Source organism: Bufo gargarizans, chromosome 1, assembly GCF_014858855.1.
Source record: "Bufo gargarizans isolate SCDJY-AF-19 chromosome 1, ASM1485885v1, whole genome shotgun sequence".
NCBI classification, from domain to species: domain Eukaryota; kingdom Metazoa; phylum Chordata; class Amphibia; order Anura; family Bufonidae; genus Bufo; species Bufo gargarizans.
Window position 1 is genome coordinate 167,742,774 of NC_058080.1, and position 13,016 is coordinate 167,755,789.

Consider the following 13,016-nt stretch of genomic DNA (forward strand, 5'->3'; position numbering starts at 1 on the left):
TATATTCTAAATCTTCGTGAATTCTCGAAGTGGCGTTATTTGCGTCAAAAATTAGAGATTCGAATATTCGCTCCCGACACTAATACTGAGCTAAAAACGGGTGTGGGTCAAAAACACAAAACAGGTGCACCTTATCTCTGAGCAGACTTTACTACTGGTTTTGGCTCACATTAACCGATGGAAATAGCTGACTAGAGATGGCCTTGCGGTTCGCTCGACAGTCATTTTGCGGCGAACTTTGTGCGTTTGCGATTCGCCGAACATGCGAACATATGGCGATGTCTGCCGGTGCCATATTCTTTTGCATTGCACCGAACTTTGACCCATGACACATGCATCAGGTGGGACAGGACAGCCAATTGAGACGCTTCAGCACATGGACACACCCCCACCCTATAACAGAACCTCGATCTGGCAGCCATTTTACATTCTGTGTTTTGCCAGTGTAGCGAGAGGTTGCATTGTGGAGCAGGGGCAGCCTGTTAGGGACACCAAACGCTAGCTAATAGTGTGAGATTGTGGAAAAGCTCTGCCTGCATAATGTTTATGCCTAGATTGGATTGGAGCTGTCATTTGGCATTCCGGGCACTAGAGGCCACTGTCTGTGAAGGTTCTCATTTATCCAGGTCATGGTATATCTGTAAAGAATAAATCAAGGCAACTGGACTTACTGTAGAAAATAAGTAATGCATTATTTCCCATTGTGCACTTCTAAGTATAGATCATTTAAAGAACACCACTGTGAAAACCGTTACACTGTGTCATACATAGTTTAGAGACCAAGGGGGCATGATTTATGTCTTTGGTGTTCCTTGAAGCTCTTTCATGCTTCTCCCTGCCAGGTCCTGTACCTGGCATAACTAAGTATCATTTTTCTTAAAGAGGACCTGTCACCTCTCCTGACAAGCCTGTTTTAGTAACTACTTTTATTCCCCATGTAATATCCTGGGACATCTACTCTGATGATTCTATATTGTGCCATTTCTCTATTATTACTACTAGGAAGTTTTAAATACATTGCCGACAGTCTGCAAACAAGGTCCAGATTGGTGTTTCCAGTTGGGGAGGGGGAAGACCTGCAGAATCTGTCTCTAACAGTATTGATTAGATAGTGTCAAAGCAGAGACAACCCCCAATTGGTAATACCCAGCTGGATCCTTATTGCAGACTGCTTGCAATACGTTCATAAATGTACAGAAGGAATAGAGGAAGTTCACAACTTATAGTCGTACGAATAGATGCTCCAGAATTGTTATTACATGGGGAATGCAGACATGTCAGGAGAGGTGACAGGCCCTCTGTAAGGATATTGCAGCACAGACCTTCTGTGGTACACTGCATATGCTGCACACACAGTATAATTTACAAAAGCCTATATAACATGCTCGGACTAATAGTAGCCGTACAACAAGAACATCAGCTTCAACATGATAAAGTAAGAAGGGAATGACACAGGATGAGCAGACATACCACATGCATGAAATATTAGAAAACCATCTCTGGCCTACCACAATTGTCTTCATCGGCTTGATTTCCACACTCATCCACTCCATTGCAGTGCATAAACTGGGGAAGGCACTTTGTGATATTACCACAAGGGAAGAATCCAAGAGGACAAGTGTTTTCTGAGTGCTCACGTTCTGAATAAGCAACTAAGTAAAATAAAAGATAAAAGTACTTAGACTCATAAAAGTTTCGAATCATGTATTATCAAAAGCATAGTTAAAATAGAAATATATACAGTATACAATAAAACAGTAAGAGTATCTTCACACAGCAGATTTGCAGTTTGTGATGCCGCAGATCAGCACTTGGATTAGCCCCATTCCGTTGGCCAATATGAATGTGACTGCCAACAGATTCTGCATTAAAAAGTGGCATGTCACTTTTTGTATGATGCGCATTTCAAATCTGTTGGTGAAAATTGGCTTCATATGAACTGCAAGACAGTGGGAGATGGAATACCAGAGGATTTCAGACAGATTTTATTTTAGTTTTTTACTTGGAATACGCTGTGTGAATGAACCTGCTATGCTCTACTTACACATCAGTCATTTCTATATTTATACATAGTTTGATTATGAACTTTTATAGGTGCCTGTACATTGTTCAAAGGGGTTTTATAGGCTTTTAAAAATACACAAAAGTACCTATATACATCTGAATGTTCACTAGATGATGCCATCATAGATCAGAATTTTTATTTTACATTTTCAATGTCATAGACAGCTGTGTGATATACCTTTGTTTTGATGCCACAAGAGGTTGCTGCGGATAATACAACTAATGTAAATCACTACAGTTCTTATCATTCCTCTTCCCTCTCATAGACAATGCCTCCATTTACAGTCACCTTCATGCCACTTTACAAAGACAAAATGAGGCTACTTTCACATTGGTGTTTTGAATTCAGTTTGTGAGATCCGTTTCAGTCATCTCACAAACGGTTCAAAACGGATCAGTTCGGCCCCAATGCATTCTGAAAGGATAAGGATCCTTTCAGAATGCATCAGTTTGGCTCCGTTCCACCTCCATTCCGCTCTGGAGGCGGACACCAAAACGCAGCTTGCAGCGATTTGGTGACCGCCTGACAATGCGGAGCCAAACGGATCCGTCCTGACTTACAATGTAAGTCAATGGGGACGGATCAGTTTTCACTGACACAATATGGTGCAATTGAAAACGGATCCATCCCCTATTGACTTTCAATGTAAGTCAAGACGGATCCGTTTTGACTTCATAATGCAAACGGATCCGTTCTGAACGGATACAATCGTTTGCATTATAGGTGCGGATCCGTCTGTGCAAATACCAGACGGATCCGCACCTAACGCAGGTGTGAAAGTAGCCTGAGAGAGGTGGAGAGCCAAGGAGCAGTACAGATAAAATATATGATATGTGACATCCTGTACATAAGGAAGGGGGAGAGGGAAAATAACAAATATACATAATATGGTACATCGCACAAGAAGGAGAGGCACAGACTCTCCTTAAAGAGGCTGTCCCATCTAAGCTTTTCATGAGAAAATATTGCAGTGACCGGGCCGCAGGGGTGCACGTGAGTATGGGTGGCTGGATGGGTGCAGTAGTAGTATCCATGTTTTCCTAAAGCTCCCTGGGCCGGCGTGCAGTGACGGGAAGGGAACATAGGTTCTTTCCTTTGGGGCACCCTCTGACATGACCATGATGGTAATGTTTTATGGTGGGAGGCAGGGTCCCTGTATTCGTGACGTCAGCACCTTGTGGTGTAAAGAAGAGATAATAATGAGTCCAGGGTGAAAACAAAACTGTTGTTTACTGAAGCCTCCGGTTTTGAGGTAGAGGTTACCGTCACAATTGTCACGGAATTGCAAATTTTCCTTAAAGGCAATATTCAAAGACTGCTTTTACTGGGAAAGTAGATTTCCTATGGCTGAACCTTCTTGTCTGACTCTATCACTATAAAGCATCCGGGCATGGGGCATATCATACAGTTTCAGCAACCCACAGGGCGGTTCTCCCTGCGGCAGGCAATACACATCTGCTCCATTATTTGAATGGTTTGCACACAGAAATATAATCCATGAATCCACTTTAGGGATGCGGTAAGCTCCACAACTGTCCAAGCTGTAGTTTAGGTGTGTCCAGGCATCTGAAACATCTCCTGGTCACTAAATGCCATTAAGTCTACATTCACATGACCGTAGTGTTTTGTGGACCGCACATGTCCACAACTATAATAGAAAATGCCTATTATTGTCCGCCATTGTAGGACATGCTCAATTTTTTCTGCAGGGCCGGGGAACAGAACTACGGATGTGGACAGCACATTATGTGCTGTCTGCATCTTTTGCGGCCCCTTTGAAATGAATGAGTCTGCACCCAAAATTGCGGAACGGATGCGGACACATTCATACGGTTGTGTGAATGCACGCTTAGTCTGGTAAACACTTTACCTCCAACACACTTGCTCTATACCACTCATTGTCCACTGGTCTGCTTCTAGTAAATGATTTTCCGTCTCTCTGGCCTTCCCCTGGCCAGCACCTGGCTAGGGTGTCTAAGGGTGTCAGCTACATCTTTCTGCTTGCTCTAACACTGCGCTGTCTGACTCCTCTCCTTATATAGAGGGTGATACCAGCCCCATCTAGTGGTGACTGATGAAGTATACAGCATTATTCTAGAATATCCAGCCTGTTATATAGAAACAGCAGCTTTACACATTACATTGCATTACATATTGCACAAAATAAATGCAGTTCTTGCACTTTGCAATGGTATGCGACTGTCTAGGAGCAGGACACTGCAATATCATGTAAAAAGTTGTCTCCCAGAGAAAGACTTGCTAGTGCCACCTCAACCCTGTAACATGACAAAAGAGAAAGCTTACTATTCATCTGCAGACAGCTGTTTTGATTTCTTTGTGCCTAATCAGTACAAAGTAGGATTTTGGCTAGCTGAATGTTATGCCTTGGATGCAGCTTATATGAAGTACTGGCTCTCCTTTGGAGTTCAATAATTTGGAATTTGGAAGACAACATTTTGAACTCTTTGTCATGTTCCACCTAAGGCCTCATGCACATGACCGTTGTTTCATTCCGTGTCCGTTGTTCCGTTTTTCGTGATTTTCGGCGGACCCATTGACTTTCAATGGGTCCGTTGAAAACTCAGCTAATGCTCCGTTTGTCATCCGCGTCCGTGATCTGTGGTTCCAGTCCGTCAAAAAAATATAACCTGTCCTATTTTTTTCACGGAAAACGGTTCGCGGACCCATTCAAGTCAATAGGTCCGTGAAAAAACGCGAAGGCACACAAGATTGTCATCCGCGTCCGTTTTTTCCCTATCATTTGCATGGCAAACTTGACTTTTTTTCACTTTCCTTCATGTCTGGAGATCCTCCAAAAATAAAGGAAGACACACGGAAAAAAGGCCAGGCAACGGCCGTGTGCATGAGGCCTTAAGCTGTATTTCAAATAACTGTATTTTCCCTTATGGTGTTTGGATGTGGTGTTTTATTCAATTAAACATAAGAAATGTTAGTCCTAGGGAGGACTACCTCACACCTATTATCCTACACCTCCTAAATCCTAAAACTTAACCTTTATTGGTTTTACTTATAATATCTAACTATAAGATTTTAAAATTATCAGTAGTCTCAACCACTCATAATACTATAACCATTTGCTAGTACTAGCCTCCTGCCTTGGATGGCCTATCTAGAATAAAATATTGTTGCTTGACTGGCTGCGCGCTACCAGTAGTGATGCAAGCACAATGTTGTAATCATTCCTATATGTATTGGCTGAGTAACTCTACTGGATTAAAACTTGAGATTCGCGACATGTTTCGCCGTGTTCCGGACACACTCTGCCCTAACCCCTGAAGACGCCGGAACACGGCGAAACATGTCGGGGGGCAGCGTGAATCTGAAGTTTTAAACCAGTAGAGTTACTAAGCCAATACATATAGAAATGATTACAACATTGTGCTTGCATCACTACTGGCAGCGCGCAGCCAGTCAAGCAACAATGTCTTATTCTAGATAGGCTATCCAAGGCAGGAGGCTAGCAAAGACCGGACTGCACGTGTCAAACATTTGCCAACGTGGGAAGTGAACATTACAATCGCTCGAATATATCTGGTTGCCATATATAAAGAAAGAACCATTAGAGCGACTTTTTGCAGAGATTCGGTGAGGAAAGTTATGCGGTAAGACTATCTTCGAACCATTTTAGAATATTTACCAATAGGATATTCAGTAAAACTGCAGTGTCATTATGCCAGTGGGACGCCGCTGGTTTGAATACATAGCGGGACGCCGCTACACCTTGTTGAAGTGGGACAATTAACCAAAGGTGCCTTAAATCAGTTTTGCATTGGAGTTTGCAGGACAATATGAACAGTGTCGGCATTATCTTATTCTGGGAGTAATTCGAGACAGTTTATATCCGAAAAATCATAGCCATTACATTCCCAGCGATTATTCATTGCCTTATTATTCTACTTGATTTTTTATGTGAATATTCATGTGAATTATTAATTGAGCCAAGCATTTTAATTGTATTTTACTTGATGCATATGCCTTGTGAGTTTCAATACTAGCGTATTGTCTAATTTATAGATTGCCATCAATTACAGTTTATGACATGTACAGTTGAATATTTGTAGAGTTTTATACAACGTGGGTTATAATCTTTGTGTTGTTTTAAAATTGTTTTAAAAAATAAAATAAACTTCTGTATGGTTGCAATATCTTGAGAGTGCCCAGTTCATCTATTTCATTTATAATATAAATCTGTATTTCTTCTTTCGGAAAAAAACATTGTATGGTGGAATATTCTAAAACATACCCTTTATCTTGTTGAATATAATGTGAAATTAAAGGGGTATTCAAGTTGCAGCAAGTTATCCCCTATCCACAGGACAGGGCATAACATTTAGATCATTGGGGTTCTAACCACTGGGACTCCCAGTGATCATGAAAATAGGGATGGAACAACCCCTAAATGAATGGAGCGGCTGGTTGAGCATGTGCCATGCCACTCGATTCATTAACTATGCGAACTTGACTATTTCCAGAACTCCCACAGAAATTAGATCTGTAGCCAGAGCTCACTTCCTTGAGGTGAAAAACAGGGCCCCATTTTCAAGAATAATACAGTATATTGGCGTGTTGCAGTGCTGGCTCAGGGCCGTTGTTGTCTCGCCCACCATCACTGGCACTTTAGGTCCTAATGGTGCAGAACCGACTCCTACACTCCATACCCTGCTGGCAGGTCTGACCGTTGAGGAATCTCTGTCCCTCCAAGTAGACTATGGCCTGCTTGTCAACCTACCCACTCTCCCTCTGTCCGTACTAGTGCACATGCCCTAATCTTGATCAGACTATCACCTTGTGGTACATAAGGCACTTTCCCCAGTGGGAAGGTGCCTGACCAATAGGTTACCTAGCTTGCTAGTTCCCAGCAGAAGTATGGTCTGTTGGTTTGTCTCCCTGTGTACTGACTTCTACCGATTTCCTGGATTGTGACCCTCCGTTGCTGAGCCCAAAGTCAAATCTGTTGGTTGACACAGTGGTACCCAATGCCATAACACATTGTAAATGTCTATATCTCAGAGTATACTTAGGTTTTTATTGTATCATTTCAATTTGTTTACTAAAGAAAATAACATTTACTATATGATATATAATTATATTAATTTCTCAAGCGAAAATTTAAGATAAACTAATGTAATAACATCAATAAACCACTGTTAATACACTTATTAATAAGGTCAAATTTAGGCTCATGTGTCAAACTTTTGATAGGTAAAACAAGAAGGGATTTAATAGGATTCAATGTGACAGATTCAATATCACCTGAAAAAAGCACAAGTGTACTAAAACTTTAAAACAAACTGTTGGCCCAAAGTGGTAAGCTTAAAAGGACCTTAGGAATACCCAAATGGGAGAAAAGAAGTCCAAAGATTGGGTCTCCATGTAGAGGTAGTATGCTGTGTGGCATTAATTATCAAAGTTTGTAATCTGGTTATTGGCCACATGGTTTTTACAGGTGAAATACATTTTTATCTGTAAAAATCGTGCAGCCAATAACTTCTTTACAAAATTGTGGCAATGCATGAGGCTTGGCCACATAGCACTTTTTTGGCATGTAGAAACCAAGCCTTAGAGGGATTCTGTCACCAAGTTTTGGGCTATAGAGCTGTGGACATGCACGGCTAGATCGCCGCTAGCATGTCCGCAATATATCTGTCCTATAGGGCTGTGTGGTTTTAATTTCTTTAAAAAAGGATTTTGCAGGTATGTAAATTAGTCTTGTATGTGTCCAAGGGGCTGTACTAACCTTCCTGGAGCCTAGCCGTGCCCAGCCACGCCAGCCACGCCCACCTGTGAAGGAGCCCAGCACCGCCTATGTCCTCCGAATCTCCTCCTTTCATCAGCTATAGATTGCCGTAATCTCGCAATGCGCGGCTGATGCCAGCACAGGGAAGGAACACTATACCGGCACTGCGCATGCACGAGCTCGCGCATTGCGAGATTACGGCAGTCTATAGTTGATGAAAGGAGGACATAGGCGGTGCTGGGCTCCTTCACAGGCGGGCGTGGCTGGGCACGGCTGGGCTCCAGGAAGGTTAGTACAGCCCCTTGGACACATACAAGACTAATTTACATACCTGCAAAATCCTTTTTTATAGAAATTAAAACCACACAGCCCTATAGGACCGGTATATTATGGACATGCTAGCGGCGATTTAGCCGTGCAGGTCTGCAGTTCTATAGCCAAAAACTTGGTGACAGAATCCCTTTAGAGTCCTCTGCAGCACAGTCAGACCCACAATGGTGAGCTTATCTGATTCCCACCACTGGGTTTCGGTTCTATCGCTTCCCCTTATGTGCCGCAGGTCTCGAGTCTACCTGTGTCAATTTCCTATTTGACACAGGTCATGTGACCTCAGCAGCCAATGACTGGGCGCAGTTGTGACGTGTCACTCATGTGTTAAAATGATTGAAGTATATAGTGTTTTTTGCAAGCATTTAAAACACAAAAAAAAATTGTGTGTGTGAAGGAACCCTTAGGCTAGAATCGCATATGTAAACTTTGTGGCAGATTTTGAGCTAAACATATGAGCAGATACAAAAGAGAATAGCAGTATAAGGCTGGGTTCACACCTGAGCGTTTTACAGCGCGTTTCCGGAGCCGCGTATGTATTCGCCCGATAAAATCGCGCATACAGAGCGCATACAGAGTACGCTCAGGTGTGAACCCAGTTTTTGTTTTTCTTTTATACCTTTCCTTTTTTGATTCACTCAAAAAACTACTTTAAAAGTTGCATGTGTGATCCAACCTAATGCAGGTGTCCTTTGAATAAAAGAAAAACCAAGTCATATTGGTAAAATGAAAAATAATACATAATTCTTTCACTTAAAGCTAAGAATACTCACTCTGATTTTCATTTTAAAGGAGTATCTGAGCTAACATTACCTGGATGAGTCAGTCACTAATAGTCTGAAATTATGAAAAGTACAACTGCTTCAAATTAGGCATACAGTAGCTTATCTTGACATTTTGTTCAATTACATGAGTAATCTTCTGACTATAAAACTTATGTGCTGTATAACACTTATATTAACTAAATGCTTTTAGAAAGTTGGCATATGCTTTTGAACTTTTTATATAAAAAGATTGAAACAGTCAAGTTAGTTGCAATAGAAGTTGCAGTAAATTATATAGCTTGAGAAGTGGTAAAGATTGTTGGGGAAAATAAAAGAACTGAACATTTTAAAATAAATTTGTAAATTTGTCTGTTGAAAGTAAATTCATATTTCGTGTTGAAGCGAGGCAGAGATAGATGTTCATAAATGGGATTGTATAAGGTTATAAAAGGGGTTTGCTTTTTGTCCAGAAACAGGTAAAAAGGCTTGTAAGGGGGCTTATTCCAATTTTCTTGAATAATGAACAGGGTTGGTGCTTTTTTGGAAGGAAATACAGTCTCTTGTACATTGCAAAATACTCCATTGTTATTGCATATACAGTATTATTTGCACAATATAACAGCAACATTAGAAGACATGTAAAATATATAAGTAACACAATTAATAGGGTTATGATATGATTGATGAAAAAAGAGAAAATAAGAGTATATACAGAATATACCATGGATTTGGAAAGTCTTTAGACCCTTTCACTTTTTATATATTTTTTTTTATGTTGTGGTCTTGTGCTAAAACAAAATAAAAAATTGTGTTTTCCCCCATCAATCAGCAGTCAATCCTCTTTAGAAAAAAATAAATAAAGAAAAAAGAATTTTAGAAACATTTGCACATTTATTATGACTATAATTTTGCATGTACATAAGTAATCAGACCCTTTTTTTTATGACACTTGACATTTAGCTCTGGGGGCTCCCATTTCTCTTGATCCTCTTTTGAGAGGTTTCTACATCTTGATTGGAATTCACCTGCGGTAGATTCAGTTGATTGGACATGATTTGTAAAGACAACCTCCGTCTACATAAAGGTCTCACAGCTGACAATGCATATCAGAGCAAAAACCAAGCCATGAGTAGGAAAGAACTACCTGTAGAGATCAGAGATAGGATTGTGTGGAGGCACAGATCTGGAGAAAAGTGCAAATAAAATTTCAGCTACGCTGAAAGGTCCCAGGTGCACAGTGGCCTCCATAATTCCTAAATGGAAGAAGCTAGAGCTGGCCACCCCACCAATCTAAGTAATTAGGGGAAATGGGTCTTGGTAAGAGAGGGTACCAAGAACTCAATGGTCAATTTGGCTGAGCTCCAGAGATCATGTGTGCAGATAGGAGAGACTTCCAGAAGGTCAACCATCACTGCAGCAGTCTATCAATCTGTGCTTTATGGCAGAGTGGCCAGAAAATTGCAAAAAAGCACCTAAAGAACTCAGACTGTGAGAAACAAAATTGTCTGGTCTGATTAAACCAAGAAATAACTTTTTGGCCTCAATTCTAAGTGTAATGTTAGAGGAACTAGGCATTGCCCAATACCATCCCTACAGTGAAGCATGGTGATGGCAGCATCATAATGTGTGGGTGTTTTTCAGTGGCTGAGACAAGGAGACTGGTCAGAGTTAAGGGAAAGCTGAATGGAGAAAAGTACAAAGATATTTTTAATGAAAACCTGATCCAGAATGTTCTGGACCACAGACTGGGTGGAAATGTACCTTTCACAAAGAGAGCGAACCTAAGCACAAAGTCTAGACAACACAGTAGTGGCTAAGGGACAGCTCTGTGAATGTCCTTGAGTGGGCCCGCTAGAGCCCTTGTAACAAGGGACTGCAGTGTGACCTCTTGTCCAGTAAATGGTGCTAGAGCACAAGGGAAGGGCTGTGGCAAAAGAAGTAGGAAGTCTGTGAGGTGAAATCAGGCAGTGCTGGGAGGAATGAGGGAGAGAATGAGGGCAGTAGTAGGTTTGAGCAAAAGAGGGGTGTGGTGTGGTGCTCCTTGCATAGAACAGGGCGCCTTTGAGGATTCCAAATTAAGGAGTAGTGAAGAGCGGCAGGGGCTGTATTCGAATTTACGTTATTTTACAAATATTTTGTAAAATATTCGTAATATTTATTGCATGCAAAAAAATCGTGTAATGCGAAATACAGGTGTTGGTCACTTTGGCTACATTTTTCAAGCTGCTAGAAGTTTCATGAGTTTCTCCTGAGACTGGAGAAAATGGTTGGCACGGCAGAACATTACAATAGCTTTATTTGCAGATAGAGTCAAGTGCTCCAATATATTCGGCAGTGATTAGAATATTTTTTCGCACTGCGTGCAACTTCACATTTTAGCAGGCCCGACTACAGATTACTACAGTATTGTTGTGAACTTGGCATTGCTTCCTTCTCATTGGCCCACAAGCAAGAAGCAGAGAGGAATCGTGTTCAGATGGAAGAAAATGCTGAATATTCAATATAACGAATATATAGCACTATATTCTAAATATTCTCGAAGTGGCGATATTCGCAATAAAAATTAGCTATTCGAATATTCGTGCTCAACACTAGTAAGGAGTACAAAGAAATACCTGAGTGTCCCAGTGCAAAGACAGTCATCAGGTGAGGTCTTAGAACACACCGCTGAAGAGAAACAGCACTGCCTGGTAGGTCTTATGCAGCATCACTGACTGAAAAATCTAATCCTTATAATTTTTATTACTTTTATATGTTTGCTCTTAATTGAAGACTTCAGTAAAGTTCAGTTAAAGCCAATCGAGTTGTGTTTGTCACCAGTGCACTATATTACACTCTGACAAACCCAATTCTCTGGAGAGGCCTAAAAATGTCTGTCCACTGATGGTCCCCATTAAACCTGACAGAGCTTGAGAGAATCTGCAGAGAAGAATGTCAGAAAATCTCCAAATCCAGGTGTGCAAATGTTGCGCCATCATACCAATGAAGACTGGAGGCTGTAATCGCTGCCAAAAGTGCTTAAACTAAGTACTGAGTAAAGGTTCTGAATATTTACATCAATGCAATACTTTAGTTATGGAGTACTGGAGTGTAGAATTATGGGAAATAACTAGATTTTTTTTATTTAGCACAAAACTGCAACCTAGCAAAATGTGAGAAGAGTGAAAAGGGTCTGAAGACTTTCCAAATTCTCTGTAGTAAATGACAATCTTTTTATAAGGGTCCATTCACACATCCGTGTGTTTTGCGGATCCACAAAACACGGACACCGGCAATGTGCGTTCCACATTTTGCAGACCGCACATCGCCGATACTTAATACAAAAATGCCTAATCTTGTCCGCAATGCCATCCACAGATCACCCCCCCATAACAGTGCCATCCACAGATCACCCCCCCATAACAGTGCCATCCGCAGATCACCCCCCATAACTGTGCCATCCACAGATCACCCCCCATAACTGTGCCATCCACAGATCACCCCCCATGACAGTGCCATCCACAGATCACCCCCCATAACAGTGGCATCCACAGATCACCCCCCATAACAGTGCCATCCACAGATCCCCCCATAACAGTGCCCCCTCAGATCCCCCCATAATAGTGCCCCCCTCAGATCCCCCCATAACAGTGCCATCCACAGATCTCCCCCCCCCATAACAGTGCCATCCACATATCCCACACCCCATAATAGTGGCATTCACAGATGCCCTAATATACGGGAGCTAAACCTGTGTGAGGGGCCGGTGTCATGCAAATGTAGCCGGGCCGGTGCGGCCACTTTTTTTTTTGGGGGGGGGGAGTGCGTCTTTTGGGGTGAAAAATACGGTAATACCCTCACATAGCCCCCAGTAAAAAAAAGGCCCCCCTATTGTTCCTCCAGTGATAATAAAGCTATCTACAGACCCCTCAGTAGTAATACGGCCCCCCCATAGTGCACTCAGTAGAAATAAGGTGGATCTACAAGTCCCTCCTATAGAACCCCCAGTAGTAATAAGAATGCCTATAATGTCCCCTGGATTTACAATACCCCTACAGTGCCCCCAATATTTATACTGCCCCCTACTGTTATAATGCTCACCATGAAGTGCCCTCAGTATTTA

General features: G+C 41.7%; 1 protein-coding gene across 1 annotated transcript in view; it reads right to left on the bottom strand.

Annotated features, from left to right (window-relative positions):
• The window catches only part of RXFP1 (relaxin family peptide receptor 1), a 433,898-nt gene that overhangs the window by 225,436 nt on the left and 195,446 nt on the right, over window positions 1–13,016 (bottom strand). The window contains exon 2 of the mRNA XM_044297992.1: window positions 1,509–1,652. Within this exon, the coding sequence (XP_044153927.1) occupies window positions 1,509–1,652 (144 nt within the window). The remainder of the gene's footprint in view (window positions 1–1,508; window positions 1,653–13,016) is intronic.